This window comes from Lichenostomus cassidix, chromosome W, assembly GCF_008360975.1.
Source record: "Lichenostomus cassidix isolate B80296 chromosome W, HeHo_3.0, whole genome shotgun sequence".
NCBI classification, from domain to species: domain Eukaryota; kingdom Metazoa; phylum Chordata; class Aves; order Passeriformes; family Meliphagidae; genus Lichenostomus; species Lichenostomus cassidix.
Window position 1 is genome coordinate 11,892,729 of NC_139510.1, and position 24,669 is coordinate 11,917,397.

General features: G+C 39.8%; 1 protein-coding gene and 1 long non-coding RNA gene across 8 annotated transcripts in view; one reads left to right on the top strand and one right to left on the bottom strand.

The window, feature by feature from the left end:
* The window catches only part of LOC146425500 (uncharacterized), an 865,580-nt gene that overhangs the window by 312,367 nt on the left and 528,544 nt on the right, over positions 1-24,669 (bottom strand). The window lies entirely within an intron of this gene.
* Positions 1-24,669, top strand: part of LOC146425503 (ATP-dependent chromatin remodeler CHD1-like) — an 87,763-nt gene that overhangs the window by 22,462 nt on the left and 40,632 nt on the right. For 6 of the 7 annotated variants that reach the window (XM_085041558.1, XM_085041559.1, XM_085041560.1 and 3 more), the window contains exons 3-13: positions 7,696-7,879; positions 10,083-10,181; positions 11,498-11,565; positions 13,813-13,962; positions 14,263-14,516; positions 20,496-20,721; positions 21,603-21,703; positions 21,974-22,152; positions 22,719-22,846; positions 22,933-23,149; positions 23,767-23,856. In XM_085041558.1, the coding sequence (XP_084897684.1) occupies positions 7,696-7,879; positions 10,083-10,181; positions 11,498-11,565; positions 13,813-13,962; positions 14,263-14,516; positions 20,496-20,721; positions 21,603-21,703; positions 21,974-22,152; positions 22,719-22,846; positions 22,933-23,149; positions 23,767-23,856 (1,696 nt within the window). The remainder of the gene's footprint in view (positions 1-7,695; positions 7,880-10,082; positions 10,182-11,497; positions 11,566-13,812; positions 13,963-14,262; positions 14,517-20,495; positions 20,722-21,602; positions 21,704-21,973; positions 22,153-22,718; positions 22,847-22,932; positions 23,150-23,766; positions 23,857-24,669) is intronic. The other variant, XM_085041561.1, reaches the window with a different exon arrangement.

Sequence of the window (24,669 nt, forward strand, 5' to 3'; positions counted from 1 at the left end):
TTTAAGCCCTTCTTGTAGATGGAGGTGACATTAGCCTTCTTCAGATCCCCTAATCTTCATGACTTCTCAAAGATCACGAAGAGTGGCCTCGCAACATCAGCCAGCTCTTAACACCCTCAGGTGGATATTGTCAGGGCCCATCAATTGTAGGGGTCAAGCTCCTGTAATAGTTCACATACCAACTCTTCCTTCACTGCCAGTGGGTCTGAGTTTGCATCAACCTGGATTCTTGTTCCCAGGTCCTGGGGCCCATCAGTGCTGGTAAAGACAGAGGTGAAGAAAGTGTTGAGAACCTCTGCCTTTTTCAGTGTTGTTGGTGGCTAATTAATCTCTCCTGTTTAACAATGGGCCAATATTTCCCTTCTGTTTCGGCTTGTTGTTTACATACCTGAAGAACCCTTCCTTGTAGCTTTTAACATGTCTGGTCCATTTTGATTCAAGCTGAGCTTTTGCTTTTCTAACTGAATCGCTGCACACCCTGGCAATGCCCTTGTAGCTCTCAAGGTGTATTCATTGGCTTTTCCATCTCTGGTATGTTTCTCGTTTGGTTTTGAGCAGACTCAGAAGCTCCCAGTTAAGCCAAGGAGGTCTTTTGCTTCACCTTCTTCCCTTACCTTTAAAGGGGATGAACTGTTTTTGTGCTTCCATGAAAGTTTTCTTGAGAAGATCCCAGCACTCAATAGGTCCTTTATCCTCCATGGAATCCCTCACAACTGAGCTCTAAGCAAGCTGAAATTTGTTCTTCTAAAATCTAAAACCTTTTTCTTAGTACTAATCTTCAGTGTGCTCAGCTGGGTCCCAAACTCAACAATATTGTGATCGTTGCAGCCAAGGCTATCACTAACCAAGTTGTAAGGCCTCAAAAACTTGCTTGACAAGCCTCTTAAAAGGGCTTATGGTTTTTTATGTACTGAGTTAGATGCATGGGATAAATACTGATGAGATATTCTCAACAGGTCAAAACAACAAAAAAACTTTACTGGCAACTTCAGAAATTCAGAGAACTTTGCAAAAGTTTAGAGCACCGTTCAATCAACATGAAACATTTCACAAAGCATTAACTTTGCCCATTCAATTTAGCAAACTCCAAGCTCATCCACTTTTATAGTTACTCAAAACTCCAAGAAGAGGGAAAAGAGAGAGAGACACGGAAAGAATATAGCTACCGCTCCTGGTTCCAGACATGTCTCAGCTGATATAAAATCCAAGGAAAAGTAGGGTCAAGACATATACTTGCCTCATGCTTTGGTTTAAATACCCTTTGGCTTTCCTGGGCCCTTCCCCCAGGTGGGGCTTCCAGTCATCTGGCCACTTAGGAGCTAGGTTAGGGGCTCCAGAGGTGGGGTGCGGAGCATTGCCTCTGGTGTACCAGTGATTGGCAGCCACTGCAGGGCTGGGATACAAGTGGGGGGCATGTGTGTGTGTATGCAGAGCAGGGCATTGCCTCACCAGAGCAAGGCCAGACCTGCCCCTTCCCCCCAAACATGCACCAAAAATGTTTCAAGCCAACAATCCTTCCAGTCTCTCACACCACCCCATGGCTTGAGACATTGAGTGGAACCATGGTAATGGTACCTTTCCTCTCATGGCAGCACTGGGATCCTAATCTAGCAGACAGAGGAGAAAGGAAAGAAGAGGAAAGCATACAGGAAATCATATAACAGACAATTGTGATTTCAGTAATCAAAAGCATCAGTCTAGTCAATATAAAACTTTCCTTCTATGCAAGTCATCATTCCCCATCCTGTGAGTCTCTAAAATTGCAGGCAAGGTGCAGTGCAAACCAGGATCCAAGGGGAAAGTTCATTAAACCAATCTTTTGGCTGCAATGACCGAAGAGTCCAGCAGATTGGTTGGTAATTTCCTTCGTGTTTCTTGATACAGTACTCTTCTTCAGTGAGGCCTAGCATTTTACGTATTCCTTGCTCATTAATAACATATCAAGCATTAGACAATTTAAGAAAGCTATTTTTGGTACTTGCTGGACTCTTAAGCTGAGCTCCAAAATAGCACGGTATAAGTCCCCAAACAACTCGCTGGAAGGGGCTTACAGAGGTTCCTGTACTCTGGGTTAGACACAGAGGAGAAGTACCAACCAGATATTCTCAAGAGGTCAAAATTACTTTACTGGCAAAATATAAAAAATCAAGGAGCTTTGGCAAAAAATTTAATACAACATCCAATCAACATAAAACACTTCTCACAGCATTATTTTGGCCCATTCAACTTAGCAAACTTTAAACTTAAACCTGTTCAACCTTAAGTTACCCAAAATGTTCCAAGAAGAGGGAATTAGGAGAAAAAGACAGAGAAGATATAGAAAAACACACATATAGCTACCAACTCCTGGGTTAAGGTGGCAGCCAGATAGAAACTCTAAGAGCAGAGTAGAATCAAGATATGTGCTTGCCTTGTGCACAGCCTTAAATACCTCTGGGCCTCGTGGGCCCTCCCCCCAGGTGGGACTTCTGGTCATTCAGCCACTCAGGAGCTGGGTTAGGCAGAGTGGAGTACTGCCTCTGGTGTGGCCAATGATTGACAGACACTGTGGGGCTGGGATGCTCTAGGGCTGGGGGGTGTGGGGCAGGGCACTGTCCCGCCAGAGCAAGGCCTGACCTGCACCCTCCCACACACACAGGCATCCCAAAATGTCTCGAGACATCAATTTGTCCAGTCTCTGACACATGGCAAGTTCAATTTAAGATTCTTTATTGCTTATTGATAGTGCAATGTATTTTACTCCTTGTCAAAAAAAAAAATTAAAGATAGGCCAATTTTCAATAGTTAGGCTGCCTTGCCTTTTGAAGTCCATAATTTTATGGGTCCAGGTGTCGTTCTAACCCAAACAAATATACATGTTCCAGATTACCACCCTTTTCCCTCCCACCAACCTGGTTTCAGGGGGATCCCTGGGACCCATACCCAGGGAAAGAGGAAAAAGTCAGTGGGCACCGTGGGAAAACTACATTCAGTAAAAATTCTACTACATAATAGTCTGGATTGCTTCAGGGGTGGGGGTCAAAGATATAACAAAATTCAAGTAATTCCAACCTCCTAGGCATATCATTTCAGTCAGGGTCTTGTGTTCGGACCAATTTCCTTTCCAACTTAACCAAACCCTTCAGTGATTCTCAAACCCAAAATCTTGCTTCTTCTCTTTTGTCAGCTTAACGACTTATGCCTTCTTCATCTACAGCTGGAGAGAACTTTCCAGCTGCCACCTCTGCTCCTCTGTCAGCCCCTTTTCTCCCTCCTTCCAGGGGTCACTGACAGTTCAACATCCCCTTCTTCTGCATGATCATGCTTTACACATCACTTACCGTTACTACATGCGCTTTCCCCGGTAATTTTATGCTTTGCTCTGAGGAGGTAGGAAGAGGTATACAAATTCAATTCCATAATCATATGAAAACCTAAGGTAAATGTAGGGAGTAATCTTCTCTATCCACTGTAGCAACCAGAGAGAAAAGACATCTTAAAACATTGCTTGCAAGAAACTTTTATAAAACATGTACAGACATAAATATCTTAAAACTATTAAGATAAAAACATGTAAACAATCGATGCAACGAAGAGCAGCAACTCTTCAATCCTGTTGTCACTTCATCCTCTCATGGAACACCTCTTCTTTTGGAATACCTGTAAGAGGAGAGAAAAAGAAAACTTGATCCCACTTGGACCAGTCTTAAAAAGAAAGAACTGTCCATCTGTTGGTATTTTGTGTTTTCTACCATAGGCAGCTGTGGCCTTTAATCCAGAATGACTTTGTCAATTCCGTTCCTTGCCTCTAGTGGCAGACAAGGCTCTATACTCAATGTCTTGGGGTGATTTTATGATCATACTCTATTCCTGATTTTGTCTGCTTTATGCCCAGAAATGGGTCCTGTAGCTTTAAGGTGGGTTCGGGGGAGGGGCGGGAACTGGGGGGAACTCTGGCGCGGGCTTTGTTCAAACTCTTACTCCCTTGTGCTCGACTTGCGGAGCAGACGGGTGTTACATTGTTGCTTTTAGCTAGCTTGGATTTTGTTAGCTTAGGCAAGAAGTTTTTCTCTGGACTACAGTAGCAATTCTTCGGCGGCTTCTGTTGTTTCTTCTTGGACTGTTCGGCTTGCTTTCTGGTCCGAAGATCAGACCATCCCTGGGGAGATGGTCGGTGATCTGCGGGGAGCCGCCAGAGCGACTCCACCCAGCCCCAGACCTCGGGAAAAGCTGAACAAATGGAAGAAAGGACTCTAAATCCACCAGCTTCGTCTGCAGCGAGGAGGAGACCAACATCGGAGGTTCACCAGTTTCCCATCTGTTTTTTTCCTTCCCCGAGCTGCTGTGCGGACTTTTTTCTTCCTTCCGAGACAAAGGCCGTGCGCCATTTTGTTCTTTCTTGCCACGTGGTTGGCAGAGGTTTTTTTCCCCCTTCCCCTGGCATTTTGGTTTTGTTTGTTCTGCTGTGGGTGTGTGTGCGTGGAGGGTAAAGTTCTGACGGTTCAATATCTAACAGTAATTTTCTCCCGTGCCGTGCGGGCACCTTGTTTGTCAAATAAACAGGTTTTTTTCACTTTCATCCACTAAAAATTTATTTCATATCGGTGGGAAGGGATTGCTGAAACCCTTTTCTTTAGAGGAAACGTTTATTCCAGAGCGTTTTCTCCCAAACTTGTCTCTAAACCAAGACAAGTCACTACCACCAGAAGGTGGTAGTATAGGAGCATTTTGCAAAGATTCATTGAGAATACAGGGAAACTGAATTTCCATTTATTTTCAGGGAGCCTTTTAGGATATTTGGATTTGCCACCCTCTCCCATCTCACTTATTGAGGGCAACACCGAGAGTTTGTTTTCTCGGTCTCAGACCTTACAGTTTGTAATAAATAACAATAACATGGGAGAAGGCCGACAGGGCACCAGCTGTTTCTCACGCAGTGGTTGGAATCCAGCCGCCTCCCACACTCTCCTGGTAATTTTAGCACATTTTGGAGCAGGGAGAGGGCTGGGTTCTCCCCCCTCCAACAGGTCCAAACTTTTCACACAACAGGTTGCTCCCTGGGCAAGAGACCAGGGCTCCTTACCATATTCTTCCTCCTCAGAAAGCTTTATTTCATTCACCCCCATTCGTGAAATTCTCAAAGCATTCTCTGTTTCATTTTCTTCGGGATGATTGCTATTTTTCTCTTGCCACCTAACCAAATCTGGTGCAGAGTGAGATACATTACTGTGGGCTCCACCTTCGGGTAAACGAATTCCATCTTTTCTAGAGGGCAGAACTTGGGGTAAGGGGTATAGGAGTGGGTTGGCTTTGTTGAGTCAAACCCCTCCTCCAGGGCGTGGAGCGAGATGACGTCATGTTCAGGGAAGCCCACCTCCTCGTCAAAGCAGAAAAACCCCAGTTCATTCTTCACACTTTCCCCAGCACTGTTAATTTGCAAATCTAAAGCTCTTTGTCTCTGGTGGGCAATCTTGTTCAGACCAGGTTTTTCGGGTTTGGGGCTAACTTCTCTGCATTCAATTCTCAATTCGCCCTGAGGCAGGCTATTGTTTCAGCCTCCAAGGCAATTTGCAACTTAATTAGCTCTTTCTGTTGCTACTCGGCAATATATTTCTCTCTTTTTGCTGCTCTGTGTCCAGCCTCCTCCCATATGGCTACCAGACCTTTTTCCTTACTATGTTTTTTTGTCTCTTCTTTTGCCAAAATTCGGATATTCTCAGCAACTAACTGCAGATTGTGCCAGATTTCCTCAGCCCGCATCTCCTGTTTGAGGCTGGACAAGCTTTATAAGCTTTTAGCAACTTTACCAGTGGAGACCAGTTAAGGACAATTTTTACCCGTGTTTCCATGACTTTTCTGATGGAGAATATTGGTTTCGACCGAAAATTAATTTCTCCTTTATTCCGCGACTAGCAATTATCTCCGTATAAAATACTTCTTTGTCACCTCAAGAGTACACTGCTTCGCTGCACCAATTAAATGTAAGGCCCCAAAAACTCACTCGATGAGACTCTTAAAAGGGCTTACAGGGCTTTTTTTATGTCCTCTGAGTTAGACGCACGGGAGAAATACCAAGAAGATAATTTTTAGTAAATAGTTTAAACTCCAGTCATATTCTACAGTGGGTGCCTTGATTTTATTTTTCGAGTCAGGTTATTTATGTTAGCATTATAGCATCATGCCTGAAGTAGGCCCTTGGTGACAGGAATGGGAAACAGCTTTGTTGCTCTCCAGCAAGTATAAGTAAAGCTAGCAGTCATATTTTTTCGTATCCCCCCACTTCAAAATAAGGAAGTTTTATCATGGTTTGTTTTTTTCTTTAAAAGTCAACAAATGCAAATGGTTGGTTGAGATGCTGTCTTCAGGAATCACTTTGAGTAACTTAATTTTTTTCCCCCTCACTAGTACAATTTAATTGGTGTTAGCAACAGGGAGAATAGCGGTTCTGTTTTGTGGCTTTAAATGTTGTCAATTAAGTGTGTTCTAGTGCAGAAGATTATCAACTTACCACCCACACACACACATTCTTGCTGGTTGACAGCCAGATGAATTGTGCTGGCAGCGATAGGCTTAGACTTTGATATTAGCTTCTGGGTTTTTACTGTTTTGGATTTTGTTATCATCTTTAATGAGTGGTTGTTTCTTTTTAAATGCTTGCAACCCAAGTGTACATAATTTAAAATAATTTTGTTTTTGTGGTATTGTAATTCCAATGTTTCCCCCCATGATATCTCGAAAGTATGGTAGTATTTAACCTAATGAGAAATTTGTTTAAAGTGTCAACTTGGTTCCTTTGTAAATTATTTTAGAAAACCAAATGTTTCTATGCTTTTGAATAGTCATGAAATAAGCGTTTAAATATTATTTTATTTGAATATATTAAATCTAGTGTGAAATGGATGTACAGGTGGAATAATCCAGTGACTCAAGAGTATGCTCAGGTCACTGATCATTAATGACTTTGTACAAGTCATATAATTAGTGACAAATTCAGGGTTTGTCTGTGGGAATTTTACTACTGTTATTTTAACAGTATAAGATGGTCTGCATGGATTTATATTATGTGTGACAACACACCTCTGGTTTTCCAGTTACTTTTAAAAAAACTTTATTTAATCAAGTATTTGGTTGTATTTTGTATATAGATGGTCCAAATCACAGCATTAAATGTAGCTTGCAAGCACTTCTTACAGATACTTTCCCCCCCCTATTCTTTTAATTAAAAAAAAAAGATATAAAACTCGGGAACAAAACAGTTTATATTTGCTCTGAAGAAATGCGTGCTCAAAATAAAAAATTTGGGGGGGTGACACACTGCTGATCTAAAAAGACTTAAAACAATTGTGTGTATGTGCATACACAAAAAGATGTTGCGTTTGTTAAAGCTAAGTAAGGATTTGGGTGAGAAATAGTCTTGTTTGACTCCTCCAAATTAATGATAAATATTCTTCCTTCTTTCTCCTCTCTCCTTCCTTTGATCCTTCCTTTTTCTGCCCCAGCGCCCAATGCTTCTTTTAAGGTTTAGTGAAAAGTATCTGATTAAACTGAATTTTCATTCCAGATTTATTTAATCCAGTGCATTCATTTTTATGCTATCCATGTGTCTGGGCTAAGCTAACAATTTATAGGTGAAGCTAAAGGGTTTTTTTAATGTTACTTAAAAAAAAATCCTATTTAATTAGCCATTGTGTAATACCTGTTAACTTCTAATTGCAGCCAGTCAGATGATGATTCTGGGTCAGCATCAGCTTCTGGATCTGGTTCAAGCTCTGGAAGCAGTAGTGATGGAAGTAGCAGTCAAGCAGGTAGCAGTGACTCTGAGTCTGGTTCAGAGTCTGACACATCTAGAGAGAAGAAACAAGTTCAAGCTAAACCACCACCAAAACTTGATGGATCTGAGGTAAAACAAAACATAAATTAACCCTTTGTGGGGAAAAAAAACCCTCTGTGCACAATAGTTGGAAAAGCAGTTTTGATTTAAACAAACAAAAACCCCATAATTTTTACTTAGAATGTTAAATTGATTGGGTTAACAAATTCACATACTTAGCTCTCGTAACAAAAAGGGTTGCTAAGTTCTCATTTCTGTAAATACCTACAGTTAGATAATTACCTAAATTTTATAATGCAGAAGCACCTATTAACTTATTGTATGTTTTTGAAGACAAAGCCACACATAATGTTCCTATTTCTAAATTTTTTTAAACTTGGCTCTCTAATGCTGAGTTTCTTTATATCAATAAATGATTGTACAACAATTTCAGGCTTAGGTACATCTTGTCTTCTGTATGGGGAAAAAGTGCCAAATTTGAAAAAAGTGGTGTCTAGAAATCTCTTGAATGCAATGGATGAGTTACCTGAGCTCTCATCTGTTTATATAATATGGCCTTAATTGGGATGATATGATATACATGAAGGGTAATAAAATATTTCCTACTGTAAGATTCAGAGGCTGTTAAGGATACTTTTTTATGTTTGTGTTTTTGGGTTTTTTTGTTGTTGTTCATGGTTTTGATACTGTCTCTCACAGTATCCTGGATAAAATGTTCAGTATACAGCTAGACAAGTCCATAAGATGATGGGTGAATAATTGGCTGATGGGTCAGACTCAAAGTTGTAGTAAATGGGGTTACATCAGGCTGGTGACCAGTCATTAGTAGGGTTCTTCAGGGCTCAACATTAAGGCTCTTTCTCTTCAATGTTTTTATAAATGATCTGGGCACAGGAATTGAATGTACATTAAGTAAGTTTGCCAACAATACTAAACCAGGAGGAGCTGTTGACTCCCTCAAGGGTAGAGAGGCCTTACAGAGAAATCTGGATAGACTAGAAAATTGGGCGATCACCAACTGTTTGAAATTTAATAAGACCAAATGCCAGATTCTGCGCCTGGTACAGAGTAATCCTGGGTATATGTACTAATTGGGGATCAAGCAGCTGGAGAGCAGTGCTGTGGAAAGAGATCTGGGGGTTTGGGTTGATGGCAAGTTGAATGTGAGTCAACAGTATGCCCTAGGAGCCAAAAAGGCCAACTGTGCCCTGGGGTGCATTGCTAGCCAGTTGAGAGAGATGATTGTCCTGCTATGCACTGCACTGGTGCGGCCCTACCTCGAGTACTGTCTGCAGTTTTGGGCACCTCAATATATGAAGGACATCAAACTATTAGAATCACAGAATATTCCAAGTTGGAAGGGACCCACAAGGATCATTGAGTCCAACTCTTAAGAGAATGACCCATACAGGGATTGAACCTTGGTGTTATTAGCACCATGCTCTAACCGAGTGTCCAAAGGATGATCTACAAGATGGTGAAAGGTCTCGAGGGCAAGACTTACAAGGAGTGACTGAGATCACTTGGCTTGTTCAGCTTGGAGAAGTGAAGGTTGAGGGGTGACCTCATGGCAGTCTACAACTTCCTCACGAGGAGTAGTGGAGGGGGAGGTGCTGATTTCCTCTCTCTGGTGACCAGGTCAAGAAAATAGAATGAAGCTGCATCAGAGGAAGTTCAAATTGGACATCAGGAAAAAGTTCTTCACTGGGAGGGTGATTGGTCACTGGAACAGGCTCTCCAAGGAAGTGGTCATGGCACCAAGCCTGTCAGAGTTCAAGGAGCATCTAGATAATACTCTTATTCATATGATTTGGTTTTAGGTAGTCCTGTGAGGAGCAGGGAGTTGGACTCGATCCTTATGGGTGGGTCCCTTCCGACTCAAGATATTCTATGATTGTGTGGACTTCAGTATTGCCATATGAAGCAAAAATAGATCAGCAAAGTGGCCTGGAAGGACTTATCTAGATCAGTTAAAAAATTTACTTTAAAAAAAAATAGTTAATAATAGAGGCCTGCACAACTATTGGTATACTTAGTGTAAAAATTGTGCCAACAATTCTTGTATAACGTTCCTTTCCACAGAAGTCTCACTATTTTAAAATGCTATCCAATATTAGTAATGCATGCGGTATTTTGTAGTGAGTTTTTTATTAATAATAAAATTGAGATTCATCTTAGTAGTGATGCTGCTCAGCTTAAGAAAAGTAAGTATGTGGTAAACTTTAAAGTTTCAATAGGTTTAAATGACTCTTGTATCTGAATTCCAATTCAGTTTTGGAACTCCAGCCCAAGTATACTTGCTGTGCAGAGATCAGCAATGCTCAAGAAGCAACAACAGAAGACAGCCTCATCAGACAGTGGTTCAGAAGAGGTGAATAACATATAAGTTAGTAAATAAAATGTAAAAATACATTTCTCATTACCCCATATGTTAGAATAAAATTATGTAGAGCCAAGTTATGTTCTCTCTGTGTTTAACAAGTCTGGTTTTAGTCTATAAAAGTAATGTTTGAATAACTGACACATTTATAAGGAAACATGGGGGGGAATATTTAGTTGCATGTTTTCAGGTGAGTTGTGTCAAAATGATAGCAGTTTAGATTGAGATCTTTAGCTAGATATTCTGTGATGTATGGACAAAATTTTCAAGTCATGTTGTATTTAATTTCATTGTATTACTTCCTTCTGAGTTACATAAAGACAGTTAAAAATACTAAAAGATTTTTCCACTAATGTTACCATATAAAGGTAGCTGCTGAAGTTTTCAAAAACACTGGAGTAGAAAGCTAGATTTTTGCAACTTTTGTAACAGTTATAAAAAAGTTCTTGTCTTTTAAGAACCATACTTCAATTTTAGAGATTTTTAAAACCTAAACCATAGGCTCAATAAAAGTTGACGTTGTGCAGTATGAATATCTTTTAAGGACTCTGGTGACTGTGAATTAGAATTTATTTGAAAGCTGACTTTCATATTTCCTTCATTATTAAAAAAAAGTGAACATTGTAACCTCAAGCCATCATTACTCTGTGTCTCTTTTTTAGTCAGATCTAGGTGCTCATCATTAAAACTGAACACAGTACTGAATTATATATAGTTAAAATATTCGTTTACAGCTCTTGTTAAGTACTCTTTCCTGAAGACTCTTTTTCAGGGTAAAAATTGTTTAAATTTAATCTCTATGAGATTGGTTTTAGGAAAATAATTTTAAGAGGGTTCATCGATTTATTTATTATTTTTTGTTTAGGAGTGGAGAGAGAAGAAACATACATGCTATTCTAACAATTTTCTTGATGGTATCTAAATGTGAGAGTATGTATGAAAGGTGAGGCAGCTCTCAAAGGGCAAGAGGTTTTATTAGGCTTTTGATAGAACCTTCATCTTGATTTATTAACTTGCAGCAGTCTAAACTGACATATGTAGGCACAATGATTTTATTTCAAAACAGTTTTTTGGTAGTAGTTTATAGAGTTCTGCTGACATGGTATGTTTGTAGATGGAGAAATATGAAATCAATAACAATCCGGATCTTATTCAGTATCAGTGGGTACACTGAGGGGAGCGAAGAGGATAAGACATGAAGAATAGGATTTCAGTTTGAAAGTGGGAGCTGAATTATCTTTTTAATACTAAAAAACTTCATTCTTTTTGTGGTAATGAATAGTGTATATTCTTTTCTTCATCTGCAGGATTCATTGAACAGTGAAGATTCTGCAGATGACTCTTCCACTGAAACCAAGAAGAAAAAACATAGAGAGTAAGATGTTTTTAATAAATAATTTAATTTTTTGTTATGGCGACATAATGCTTATAATTAGCCAGTCTTCATTTCTCTGCACTTGAAATACAGTCTTGCGCTTCTTTATTTTGATTAACGTTTTGAAATATTTTAAAATAAATTCTCTCAAAATAATATAAATATGATCTTAAAGGTCTTTTCCAACATAAATTATTCTATAATTCTATGATATCACTACTCATTTCTGAGCAAAAGAAACTGTATTACCTACAGTGTTATTGAAAAAATCCATCAGCACTTTTTATTTTTAAAGTAGTCTTATTTGTGGCATGTTTTTGAGCTGTAGGTCCTCTCAGAAAATTATTGAAGAAATAGGAAATTACTTAATTAGCTTGTCTCAGATAAAATTTGAATTGGAATCCCATAGTGTCAGTGATTGATACGTGGACTTCATCTGGTTCATGCAAAGCCAACTTTATTGTACAAGGCACATCTTTATATATTGTTACAAACCAGCAGCTCAGCAGTTACAAAACTTCAGCTTCTAGGGTTACATGTTTTGCATTTCTTAAGGGCTACAGATTACAATCTCTTCGCCTAATCTCCTGTTAACTACTATGCATAAGGTAAACACAGTCTTATCTTACCCTTTGTTTTAGCTCCTGCTAGATGCGACTCGTTTTGTCTCTCCCAAGGTTTCACGTTTAATCAACGATAAAATATCACTGCAGCTGTCTGATTCTGCAGCGTCACCCTGAACCCCCACACCGTAGTTAATGCCAAATTTTTTAACACTTTAGAGGCAACCTTCCCCCTCAGTTATTACAGGTTCGACAGTAATAAACCATCTTGGCTAGTCAATAAATCTAAGTTGAAGTTGAGCTGGTTTTAAGCTGTAGATGAAATAGTTTGTGAAAAAGGTTATACCTTCTCATTGGTAGTGACCTCTGTGTATGGGGGGTGCTTTTGTTTTGTTTTGTGGTTTTTGTTTGGTTGTTGTTTTGATTTTTTTTAATGAACAGTATATAGAAATTGAATTGTTTTCTCATTCCTCTTTTCCAGTTAATTGAATAATCTCAGTATTCAGGATTGTCAATATAATATCTTCAAGAAATTAGGGGGGGTTGGGGTGGGGGTTTTTTTCTGTTTTTATTGGAGGGAGAGGTTGTTGTTTGAGTGTTTTTTAATTTTCAGCTTACAGAAAAAAATCTTTTAAGGAGACTGATGATTCTGTAGTATTTCCAAGACACACAGATGTATTGACCACAATGAAAATGTAATTTCAGGACCACTGCATATTTAATTGAAAGACGTGTCAAAGCCCTAATTCTTAGGTTTCCTGATCTGAAATTGAATGAAAAGGTCTTTGAGTAATATTTCACTTTTGAAGGACATTAGTACTATTTTATCATCTTGGTCAAAGACCCCCTAAGCCTGGTAAAAGATAGTAGTATAAAGATTTAGCAACCTTTCAAAAATGCATGCCAGACTTTTATTCCACCCCCACCCAAGCAATTAAGATTATATTTCTCTGTACAAACAGAGTCTGAGGTAAGATACTGTTGATCAGTGGGTACATCTTTCCTCTTGCAAAGTAGAATATCTCAGCTAAGCAGAACAGAGATATGGCCACTGGGAGTCACAAGTGGCTTACTCATATCTTGCATAGGTGTTAAGCACTGATTTGAAAGCTCAGTGGGGGCTTTTGGGAGCCAGTGCTTCTGATTGCCATGGTTGAAGTCTTTCTGTGTGTTTCTCTGTCTGATTCTATGTTATTTTTTGTTCCTGTGCTGAAGTTGTTAATTATTCTCATGAGGCACAGGGAATATAGCTATTAGACAATTTTGCATTCTGCAAGATATGTTATGGTTTTTATGATGAGCATAGGTAAGTTCCAGTAAATATGTATCTTTCCAACTAAAGTTATTAAGGACGTCGGGTTTATTCATGTCAAAATAACTCAATTATTAAAGCTGTATTTTATACAGAAATTCATATTTTCGGTTTGATTTGTTCTTTACATGTCTCTTGATAACAGAATTCAATTCCCTTTGAAGCCACTTGGTATTTTTACCTGTTATCCATCCATGATAATTTTCTGTAATTCCAGCTGAAATTACTATTATGACATTTTTATTTCTGTGAAGAATGTTGGAATTAAAGCAGCAAGCCTGTGGTGAATGCTTGATTTAAAAACAAAACACAACACAACCCCCCCCCCAGAAAACTAATGTGAGTTACTATTTTGTTTCTCAATATATACAGTGAAGATTGGCAGATGTCTGGCTCAGGGTCAGTATCAGGAACTAGTTCTGATTCTGAATCAGAGGAAGATAGAGAGAAAAGCAGTTGTGAAGATAGTGAATCTGACTATGAGCCAGAAAACAAAGTCAAAAGCCGGAAACCTCCAAGCAGGTAAGAGGTCTTGCATTTTAGCTACTCTTGGTACTATTTCTAATTTGTAATCAAGTACTGTACTAGTATACAGTCAAATGAAAACATTAATATTTATTACAGAACTTGAAGACTTTTTTTAATCTACAAAAGATGTTATCATACCAGTGGTTTGTGTTGAATATGTCTTTCCTGTCTGCTCCAATTGAAAGTGGTGTAACTGAGCAGTCATGAAATACATGTATTCAGAAACAAATACAGAAGGCTTGTAGTTGTCCATGTTGAAACTCCACTGTTCTGTTGTATTTTATTGTCTCCAAGAATTGAGCCAAAAAGTGGCAAAAAGATTGCAGGACAGAAAAAAAGGCAGCTTGATTCATCGGATGATGATGACTATGACAAGAGAGGATCTCGTCGCCAGGCAACAGTCAATGTTAGTTACAAAGAAACTGAAGAAACCAAGACAGATTCTGATGACTTGTTGGAAGTTTGTGGAGAAGATGTCCCACAGCCTGAAGAAGATGAATTTGAAACTATAGAGAAGTTTATGGATAGTCGAATTGGCCGAAAAGGAGGTAATTTTGTTATCAGTGTTCTTAAGATGCCGCAGTGCATTGAGGTGCAATGTCAACAGCAATTTTTCTCAGGCTGTAGGTAACCTGTGCTGTTTGTAAAGAAGTTTTAAAGTACCAGAAAGTAATCTTGTTTTTCACACTCATAAGGATGTTTCTTTTGTAAGCCTTATAAAATAGAACATAGAAGAACTTAAGTAACTAGAGAAGTGGTCACAGAGCCAAGCCTGACAGAGCTCAAGAAGCATTTGGACAATACTCTCAGGCACATGGTGTGACTTTTGGGGATGGGCCAGGAGTTTGTTACAAATGGAGTGAGAGCTTAGACAAGTCCTGCCTCTGACTCAGATTTCAGAAAGTAGCTCTATTTGAGGTGGCCTGCACTCCAAATGGCTCTTGTTCGCAAATTCTTAAGAATGGCCATTTAGGTCTATTATAAAATAAATTATTTATTGAATATACACAAGATTAACAGACAGAAGACTTTAAATAGACTGCTTACTATACAGGATAAAACAAAAAGAACTACTAGTAGATAAAAAATACAGTGCACAATAAAAGGTACCTATATTACAGCTAGCGAAGAAATAGTATAGGTTAGGAGTCAATGTAACTTACCACCAAATTAATGATGGAGTACACATAAAATCCTTTCACTCAATTCCCAGGAAAGTAACCACAAAGTTTGTGTCCAAACTTCGGGGAAAAGCCCTACACACTTCCAGGATGTGTGTAGGAGACTTCTGACTTAGTGAAAGTTTGTGTAGCTTTTATAGCTTTTATAGCTTTTAAAGTGAAGTGTCTATCAGTCATAAATTCCAGCAGTTTATCTCCCTACATCCTGCTCTCAAGGCAAGATGTTTATTGTATCCTATCTCTCTGGTGTCAGAGATAACCCCTTCTGGCCTGGGTTATCTCACCCATTCATGTGAGGGGGAGAATGCCTGGAGCTATCACTCCAGCTGATGGACAGAACAGATAAGCTCTTCTGAGGTAGGGGGGAAGTCCTGCCACAGAGTTGGACTCCATGATCCTTGTGGGTCCCTTCCAAGTCAGCTTATTCTGTGATTCTGTGAAAAAGAAAAAATGAAGTGGAATGTAGCTCCATATTGCTTAAATGCATAGCATACTGTTACATCACTATTTGTACAGTTTATTTATATTTGATAGGTATAAACTCTATATAGGAGGGTGAAGAAAAAATGGAATGAATACAAGAGCTAACCAGTAGCCTGAATGGTGAAGGATGATGTTAGGAAGGCTGAACCATTGAAATTGTGATTTCAGTTATTTATTTTCAAGTACTTTCAATACAGTGCAATGGATGGTGGAATATAAAATTTCAGTGGTGCGCTTGCATGTGCATTTCTAAAAGTAATTTTATGGATGATGGTAGAGGTTTCATATTTCCAGCAGCTGATGAGATGCAGTGTCCTACTTGTGTGTTGCTTCTTTTTTTCCAGTGTATTCTTACTCTAGCCCCTTACTCTAATGCACAGTGTCACTGCCATATTAAAAGCCTTTTGGACTAGGCTTCTTATATATTGCATGCCTTTTACTATTGCCATGCTCTGTTTCTATATCTGTCCCCTGCATCTGGTTAGGTCCACTTCCTTATTTGGCTCTCCTCACAGAAATGAGCCTGTTTCTTGCTGCTAGTGTGCTTCAGCTGTAATACTGACTGTATTTAATTTAAAATTACACCACATAAGATTCTGAAGGGGGGGGAAAGTAATAAAACAAGTTTAGGGAGAAATAGTTCAAGAGCAGCCCATCCCAAAGAGCAGGAAGTCAGGCAAAATTGCCAGTAGGCCTGCATAGATAAACAAGGAGCTCTTGACAAAACTCAAAACCAAAGAGGAGGTATATGGAAGGTGGAATACAGAAACACTATTGAAGCATGCAGAGACACAGGAAGGCCAAAGTCTGCTTGGAATTGAATCTGGCAAGGGTTGTCAAGGGCAACAACAAAGGCCTCTCTATAGGTGACAAAAGGAAGACTAGGGAAAATATGGACATACTACTGAATGGGGCAGGTTCCTGATAACACGAGACGTGGAAAAGGCTGAGGTACTGAATACTTTATTCATCTCAGTCTTTACAATCAAGACCAGTCTTCAGGAATCCCTGGTCCCTGATATCGGGGAGGGAAGTCTGGAGCAAGGGATATGTACCCTTGGTGGAAGATGATCAGGTCAGGGAATACTTAGGCAGGTCAGGGAATACTTAGGCAAAGTGGACATACATAAATCCATGGGCCCTGATGGAATGCACCCATGAGTACTGAGGGAGCTGGCAGATGTTGCTGCAAGGCCACTCTCAATTTTTTATCATGGCAACTGGGAGAAGTACCTGAGGACTGGAGAAAAGCAAATGTCATAGAATCATAGAATGGTTTGGGTTGGAAAAGACCTTCAAAGTTCATCTACTCCAATCCCCCTGCAATGAGCAGGGACATCTTCAACTAGATCAGGTTGCTCAGAGTCCCATTCAACCTGACCTTGAATGTTTTCAGGGATGGGGCATCCACCACCTCTTTGGGCAACCTGTTCCAGTGTTTCACCACCCTCATAATAAAAAAATTCTTCCTTATATCTAGTCTAAATCTCCCTTCTTTTAGTTTAAAACCATTACCCCTTGTCCTATGGCAACAGGCCCTATGCAACTAAGCCCCACACAGCTGCTCACTCACTTTCCCCTGTGGGATGGGGGAGAGTATCAGAAAAGTAAAAAAGGTGAGAAAATTCGTAGGTTGAGATAAAGGCAGTTTAATAGGGAAAGCAAAAGCTGTGCACATAAGCAAAGCAAAACAAGCAATCCATTCACTACTTTCCATTGGCAGGCAGGTGTTTGGCCATCTCCAGGCAAGCAGGGGCCCATCATGCATAACGGTTACTTGGGAAAACAAACCACCTCTCTCAACTTCTTGTGCACCCTCAGCCTACTCCTTGGTGGGGTGGTGTGAGAAGCAGCAAGGGCCTTGACTCTGTGTAAGCCCGGCTCAACAATAACTAAAACATCCCTGATATATCAACACTGTTTCTACCACAAATTCAAAACATAGCCCCATACTGGCTACTATAAAGAAAATTAATTCTATCCCAGCCAAAAGCAGAACACCCTACTAAAAAGTTTGTCCCCATCTTTTTTATAAGTCCCCTTTAAGTATTGAAAGACCACAATAAGATGGAGTCTCCTCCCTGCTGAACAACCCCAACTCTCTCAGCCTGTCCTCATAGGAGAGGTGCTCCAGCCCTCTGATCATTTTCATGACCCTCTTCTGGATGTGCTCTAACAGGTCCATGTATTTCATGTACTGAGGTCTCCAGAACTGGATGCAGTACTCCAGGTGGGGTATCACCAGTGGGGAATAGAGGGGCAGAATCACCTCCCTCAACCTGCTGGCCGTGCTTCTTTTGATGCTGCCCAGGATACAGTTGGCTTTTTGGGCTCTGAGAGCACATTGCTGGCTCATGTCCAGCCTTTTATCTACCAGTACTCCCAAGTTCTTCTCCACAGGGCTGCTCTCAATCCCTTCATCCCCCAGCCTCTATTGATACCAGGGATTGCCTCAACCCAGGTGCCGGACCTTGCACTTGGCCTTGTTGAACCTCGTGAGGTTCCCATTGGCCCACTTCTTGAGCTTGTCCAGGTCCCTCTGGATGGCATCCCATCCTTCAGGTATGTCAACTGCACCACTGAGCTTGGTGTTGTCTGCAAACTTGCTGAGGGTACACTCAATCACTTCATCTATGTCATTGATGAAGATATTAAATAACATTGGTCCCAATATGGACCCCTGAGGGACACCGCTCGTCACTGATCTCCATCTGGACGTGGAGCCAATTCCTTATCCATGAAATAGTCCACCAATTTAGAGAGAAGGATGTTGCAGGGGACTGTGTCAAAGGCTTTACAAAAGTCCAGATAAATGACATCTGTAGTCCTTCCCTTGTCCACTGATGGAGTCACTCCATCATAGAAGGCCACTGGGTTGGTCAGGCAGGATTTGCCCTTTGTGAAGCTGTGCTGGCTGTCCCAAATCACGTCCCTGTCCTCCATGTGCCTTAGCACAGCTTCTAGGAGGATCTGTTCCATGATCTTCCCAGGCACAGAGACGAGGCTGACAGGTCAGTAGTTCCCAGGGTCCTCCTTTCTGCCCTTTTTAAAGATGGGTGCAATGTTTCCCTTTTTCCAGTCTCCTGGGATTTCACCAGACTTGCATGACTTTTCAAATATCATGGAGAGTGGCTTGGCAACTATATCAGCAAATTCTCTCAGAACTCTGGAATGCATCTCATCAGGTCCCAAAGACTTATTTATGTTCAGATTCCTCAGGTGGTCTTGAACCTGATCTTCACTTATAATGGGAGAGACTTTGCCTCCTCAGTTCCTGCCTTGACTGAGTGTCTTGGTTTGAAAGACAGGTGTCTGCCAAGAGAGGTTGAACCTTCCCCTAGAGCAGAGGATGTGATTTTTCTTCCCCTCCTCCCTCCGAATTATTTAATTTTGTAAATCAAGGGCTTTCAGGCAAAGGTATGGGAAAAAGGAGTATCAGTTCTTTACTAGCATCTATAAACAAACAATAACAATAATAGCAAACCACAACTAGAACCAGAAAAACCAAACAGCAGATAACGTGAGCTGCTGAGCCTTCTCCCATGTGGTGCAATCACGGTTGCAAGCAGCAGGGGCGCTGTTGAGCTCCCGGCCGGCCAGGGCAGGTGCGATGACTCCCGAGCGAGTGCAGGTGGCGCTGTGGCGCAGGGTCAGGTCACCGTCCGGCAACTGCAATGGCGGACGGGCTGAGAAGAACACGCAGGGCAGCGGAAAACAGCTCAGGGCAGCGAGGGAACAGGGCAGCAGGAGCGGGCGCTCTCTCTCTCTCCGGCCAGCGAGAATTTCTGCAGTCACAGCAGACACCGCGGTCTCGTGCGGCAGAGGGCAGGGGCAGGCAGCAGAGGCAGCCGGACTCTCCCGGCAGCAGCTGCGGGAAAACGCAGCCCGGGGGGGGGGAAAACATGCCCTTCCCCGTGAGGAGAAAAGTTGAATCAAAGCTCACCCAGCCAGGAGAGAAGAGTAAACAGGGCACAGTTGGATTTCCTCTGGTAGCAGCTGGAAAGCAAAGAGCCAGCAGCCTCTACCCTCAGCGTCCGAACCACGAGAGAGAGTTCCCAGGGCCGGCTCTCCCTTACCTTGCCCTGCCCAAAAACCTACCCTTTGTCTTTTACAAAAGGCTTGATCGCTCCGAACATCGGACCATTTGTTGCTTAGTAACAGGAATGGGAAGAAATTCTCAACCCCCGACACTGAGGCAAAAAAGTTGAGTACCTCATCCTTCTAATCATCTGTTGTTACCAGTTTGCATGTTGGAGTTGTCCAGAGAGGTGGTGGAGTTTCCCTCCTTGGAGATATTCAGAAGCTATCTGGACATGGTGTTGGGCAACTGGTTCTAGGTGACCTTGTCTGAACATAGAGGTTGGACCAGTGACCTCCAGAAGTCCCGTCCAACCTCAACCACTCTTTGATTCTATAAATTTTATTTATGGCATCCATAGTAATAATTGAATAGTAGGCTACTGAAGTCTCAAGGCTGACTAAGCACAATTCCAGATATCTGTTATATTCTCAGAGATAAGAAGGACATAGCAAAGATGTCAGCAAGCATTGTTAGTGGAGCATTCTCTCAGGATCATTAGAAAAACTAGGAATGCTAATAAAATTCCCATGAGAAGAGATACCATAGGTTAGATACAGTGTTTTTGGTTGCTCTTTTTTTGGATCTTGTTGGTATACTTGTGCATGTGTTAATATAGCCACATCATAATTCTTCAAATAAGAAGAGTGACATAAGCATTGTAGATATAATTAATCAAATTACATCTTCATATAAGAGCATCACAAATTGCTTTCTGTAGTGTGTTTTTTTACTGGTTAATTTATGGCAGTGCATCGAACCTTATGGTGTGGTTTCTTTATTAGCCACTGGTGCTGCAACCACCATCTATGCAGTTGAGGCAGATGGTGACCCAAATACTGGGTTTGAAAAGTCAAAGGAGCCAGGAGAAATACAGTATCTTATTAAATGGAAAGGCTGGTCACACATCCATAATACATGGGAAACTGAAGAAACACTGAAGCAACAAAATGTTAAAGGAATGAAGAAACTGGACAACTATAAGAAAAAGGATCAGGAAACAAAACGCTGGTCAGTATTTTTATAACTATTTCCATGTTGCATATTTTTGTAACAATATAGATGTTTTTAAGTGCCTGTACAACAGGAAGACAAAAGCTTTAAAGTTGAAGCTTTCCTAACACCTTATGATCCTGTAAGATTCTGAGCACACGACTTTACTTGAGCAAGTGACAATACTCACACATCTTGTAAAATCAAGCCTTTAAGGAAGCAGCTTCTGCACCTAGATTTTAATATGTCTGTTATAAATGAAGTTGTAACAAGATGGGTGGTGGGTTTTCTGGTTTTGTTTTAAATCTTAACTTTTACTAATTTTGTCATTGATTGTATTTTGATCAGAGCTCTTTGGGAATTGCTGCAGAGATTTAAAAAAATCAGAAATGGCTAAAGCACTCATTACAGCATTTAGTTTTCTTGGCTCAAACTTCTCTCAAAGCCTCAGAACCAAGAAATGAAAAAATTCCTTACATTTTAGTGCTATGTTATGGTATTCCAGTTTATTAGTATGGTTAATAATCTATGAACAGTGGTGGGATTTTAGTGACTCATAAGATAGATTCTTATAGTGAGCCATCTGTGCTGTTCTGTGAAAATGCCATGTGAAGCACACTAACTGTATTGAGAACAGATATTGTAAATTATCCGCATGGCTAGTACAAGATGTAGCTCATAGTAATTTCTCTTGATAAGCTTCCTCAGTCATCAGTGATAAAGTACCTAGGCCAGATGCAACACTTTTATAGCAGGAATTCCAGAGTTGTAGCTTCTCCAAAGAAGCTCTCTAAGCAGCATTCCTATGGTGCTTACATTCAGAGCTTTAAAATTGCCAGATTTTCTTAGTTTTAGAACTGTACAATGTAGTAAGTTCTGCAAATAAATTCCTGTTTCAGGCTGAAAAATGCTTCTCCAGAAGATGTGGAATATTATAACTGCCAGCAGGAACTTACAGATGATCTACATAAACAGTATCAAATAGTGGAGAGGATAATTGGTACGTGACAAACTTCCAGATGGAAAACAGTGTTGAAAATAAGTTTATTGCTTGCATGTTGAATTTATAGTTAAGAAATTTAGGTTATTAATATCCCTAGCACCTTAAGGCAAAACCAAATCTTTAATGAAGAGAAAAGTGATGAAAAGAAAAGTTATCATACTGTCTTTGCTGTGAAACTAGTTCATGTTCTCTTATCACCTAAAATGAGTGCTTTCATAAAATACAGAAGGAAAATATTGATCTGGTATCTCTGATACATTTCTGCAGCTCATTCAAATCAGAAATCAGCAGCTGGTTATCCAGATTACTATTGCAAATGGCAAGGTCTGCCTTACTCAGAATGTAGCTGGGAAGATGGTGCTCTCATTGCCAAAAAATTTCAGACGTGTATTGATGAGTATTTTAGCAGAAACCAATCCAAGACTACTCCATTCAAGGACTGCAAGGTGAGTATGTAATTTTAATGGATTTATACAGTTGCAATAATTTTTTATAAAGGTGATCTATTTTATGCATTCAAAAATGCATATTAAAAATATTTTTGAATGCTGTGCAGAACAGTAATAGTGATAGCAGAACAGTAATAGTGATAGCTATATTTATATGCGTAAGAAGTATTACTATTAAGAATAGCCTTTGGTGTCCCTGCCCATGGCAGGGGGGTTAGAACTAGATGATCTTTAAGGTCCCTTCCAACTCAACTCATTCTGTGATTCTATATTTGTTCCTGGTTATTTTATTACCATTCAAAGATGGAATTGTTTGTTACTTTAAGTTGTTTTAGAAGTAACCTTTGTGAATTAGTTCATGTCACTTCTCTTGTGGAATTTAGATCAGTAAACTAATTTTAGCTTGCAAATGGATGGATATTGTTATATGGCCTAGATGTTTGTAATGAATAAAGACTAGAATTGGTGACCAAACAGAATCCTACTGCTACTTTGTTTCTATAAGAAGATGTTTTGGTAACTTCACTTAGTAGTAGGACTGATGCTCAATTTGCTTTTGACAGATTCTAAAACAGAGGCCGAGGTTTGTTGCACTAAAGAAGCAACCATCTTATATTGGAGGACATGAAGGTTTGGAGTTAAGAGATTATCAGTTAAATGGACTGAACTGGCTTGCCCATTCATGGTGCAAGTAAGTAGTCTTAAATTAGTCTTGCTGGTTTTAACTTGAAGGCATTTATAAAGTTTGTTTGTTTGTTTGTTTGCTTGTTTTTTTAGAGGGAATAGTTGTATTCTTGCAGATGAAATGGGTCTGGGTAAAACAATACAAACAATTTCTTTTCTGAACTACCTGTTTCACGAACATCAACTGTATGGGCCTTTCTTGCTAGTCGTGCCACTTTCTACCTTGACATCTTGGCAAAGAGAGATTCAAACTTGGGCTCCTCAGATGAATGCTGTGGTTTACTTAGGAGATATAACTAGCAGAAATATGGTGAGTATTTCTTTGTATCATTGGAAATATTAGTGGTAAATAAAACTCACTTCATGTTCCTGTCTTATGCTAATCTCCAATATTTTGATTCGGAATGAGCAAATAATTATTTGAAACATTGCATGTGGTTAAAATGCAAATTAAAAGCATAAATTTTGATCTGATATGAATGTGAAAAATTTCATTCTTCCTTAATAATAAAAAGGATTAAAAATGCAACTTTGTATTTGAAAATAAATTGTCTTTTGTCATGCGATTATTTAGGTGCATAAAATAAATATTTAAGCCAAACAGACATAATCTTAATTTGTTTCCTGAAAGGAGGAATATAAGAGACTTTATCCATTAAAGTTTAAAAACAAACAAAAAAAAAACCCCAATCAAAAACCCCAAAACACACACACTCAAAGAAATACACAAAAAACCCCAACCAAACAAAACCACCCCACCACCCCTGTTTAATAATTTTAAGGAAAAAAGCTTTATGAGTTATGTTCCTTGTTCATGATCAGATTCTTGTATGTCACTTAACATCTATATTGCTATAGGACCTGAAGTCATCCTGATCAATAAGACCATTTTTCTCTAGCTTATAGTTTGCTTGATTCTTCTTGTAGATAAGAACTCATGAATGGATGCATCCACAGACCAAGCGATTAAAATTTAATATACTTCTAACAACTTATGAAATTTTGCTGAAGGATAAGGTAATGACACTTCTTCAGAGAGATACAAATCATTTGTAGAATGTAAAATTCCTTTAGAGTTGGCACATATTTTGGTTCTGGGCTGTTCAATGCATGGGGGGAGTATGACAGCTTTACTTTTGGAAGTATGAAGGTAGTTTTCTTTAAGCACTTTTAGATTTTATGTGTGGTTAGATTTTTTGCCCCCTCCCTTAACCCACATATCAAGTGGGTAAAACTTATTTTTCTTCAGTTTGCTTGTGCTTCACATTGTTACCAAAAATCTGTAAAATTAAAACTCCTTAACACCAACGTAGCATGAAGAAGTAGGCATTCTTTATTTGGCTGAATGCATGAGGGGATATCTCCTCTGAAATACTGTGCATGCTGAGTACAGGAAAGTTCCTGTTTATATGCTATATTTTACATACATATTCATAGGTTTTCCCAGAAGAAACATACATATGATAATAATTTCTCCAAAGTCTTTAACATATGTTCCCTCCCCTTTATGCATGCGTTCTTCTGTCCTGAGGGTCTCTGGTGGTCCCTGGTAGTTGGTGACCCCAAAGTCGTACCTGACTGCCTGTTGAACTAGTAAAAGTTGGCACAACTGAGCTGGTTGCTTTCCAGCTCTTCTTCCTACAGAATAAGCATTGTGTGGTTCCATAGGCCAGTGTTTTTTGAAGAATAAGCATTGTATTAACCCACCAGCTGCAAACAATTCTTTATCTGGCAACAACATTGCTGTAGTAATTTCTTCGCATCTCAAAATCTCTACTTTTCTGTTAGACAGTCATCCAGGAACTGAAAAAAACAAACCAGTCCATAGCT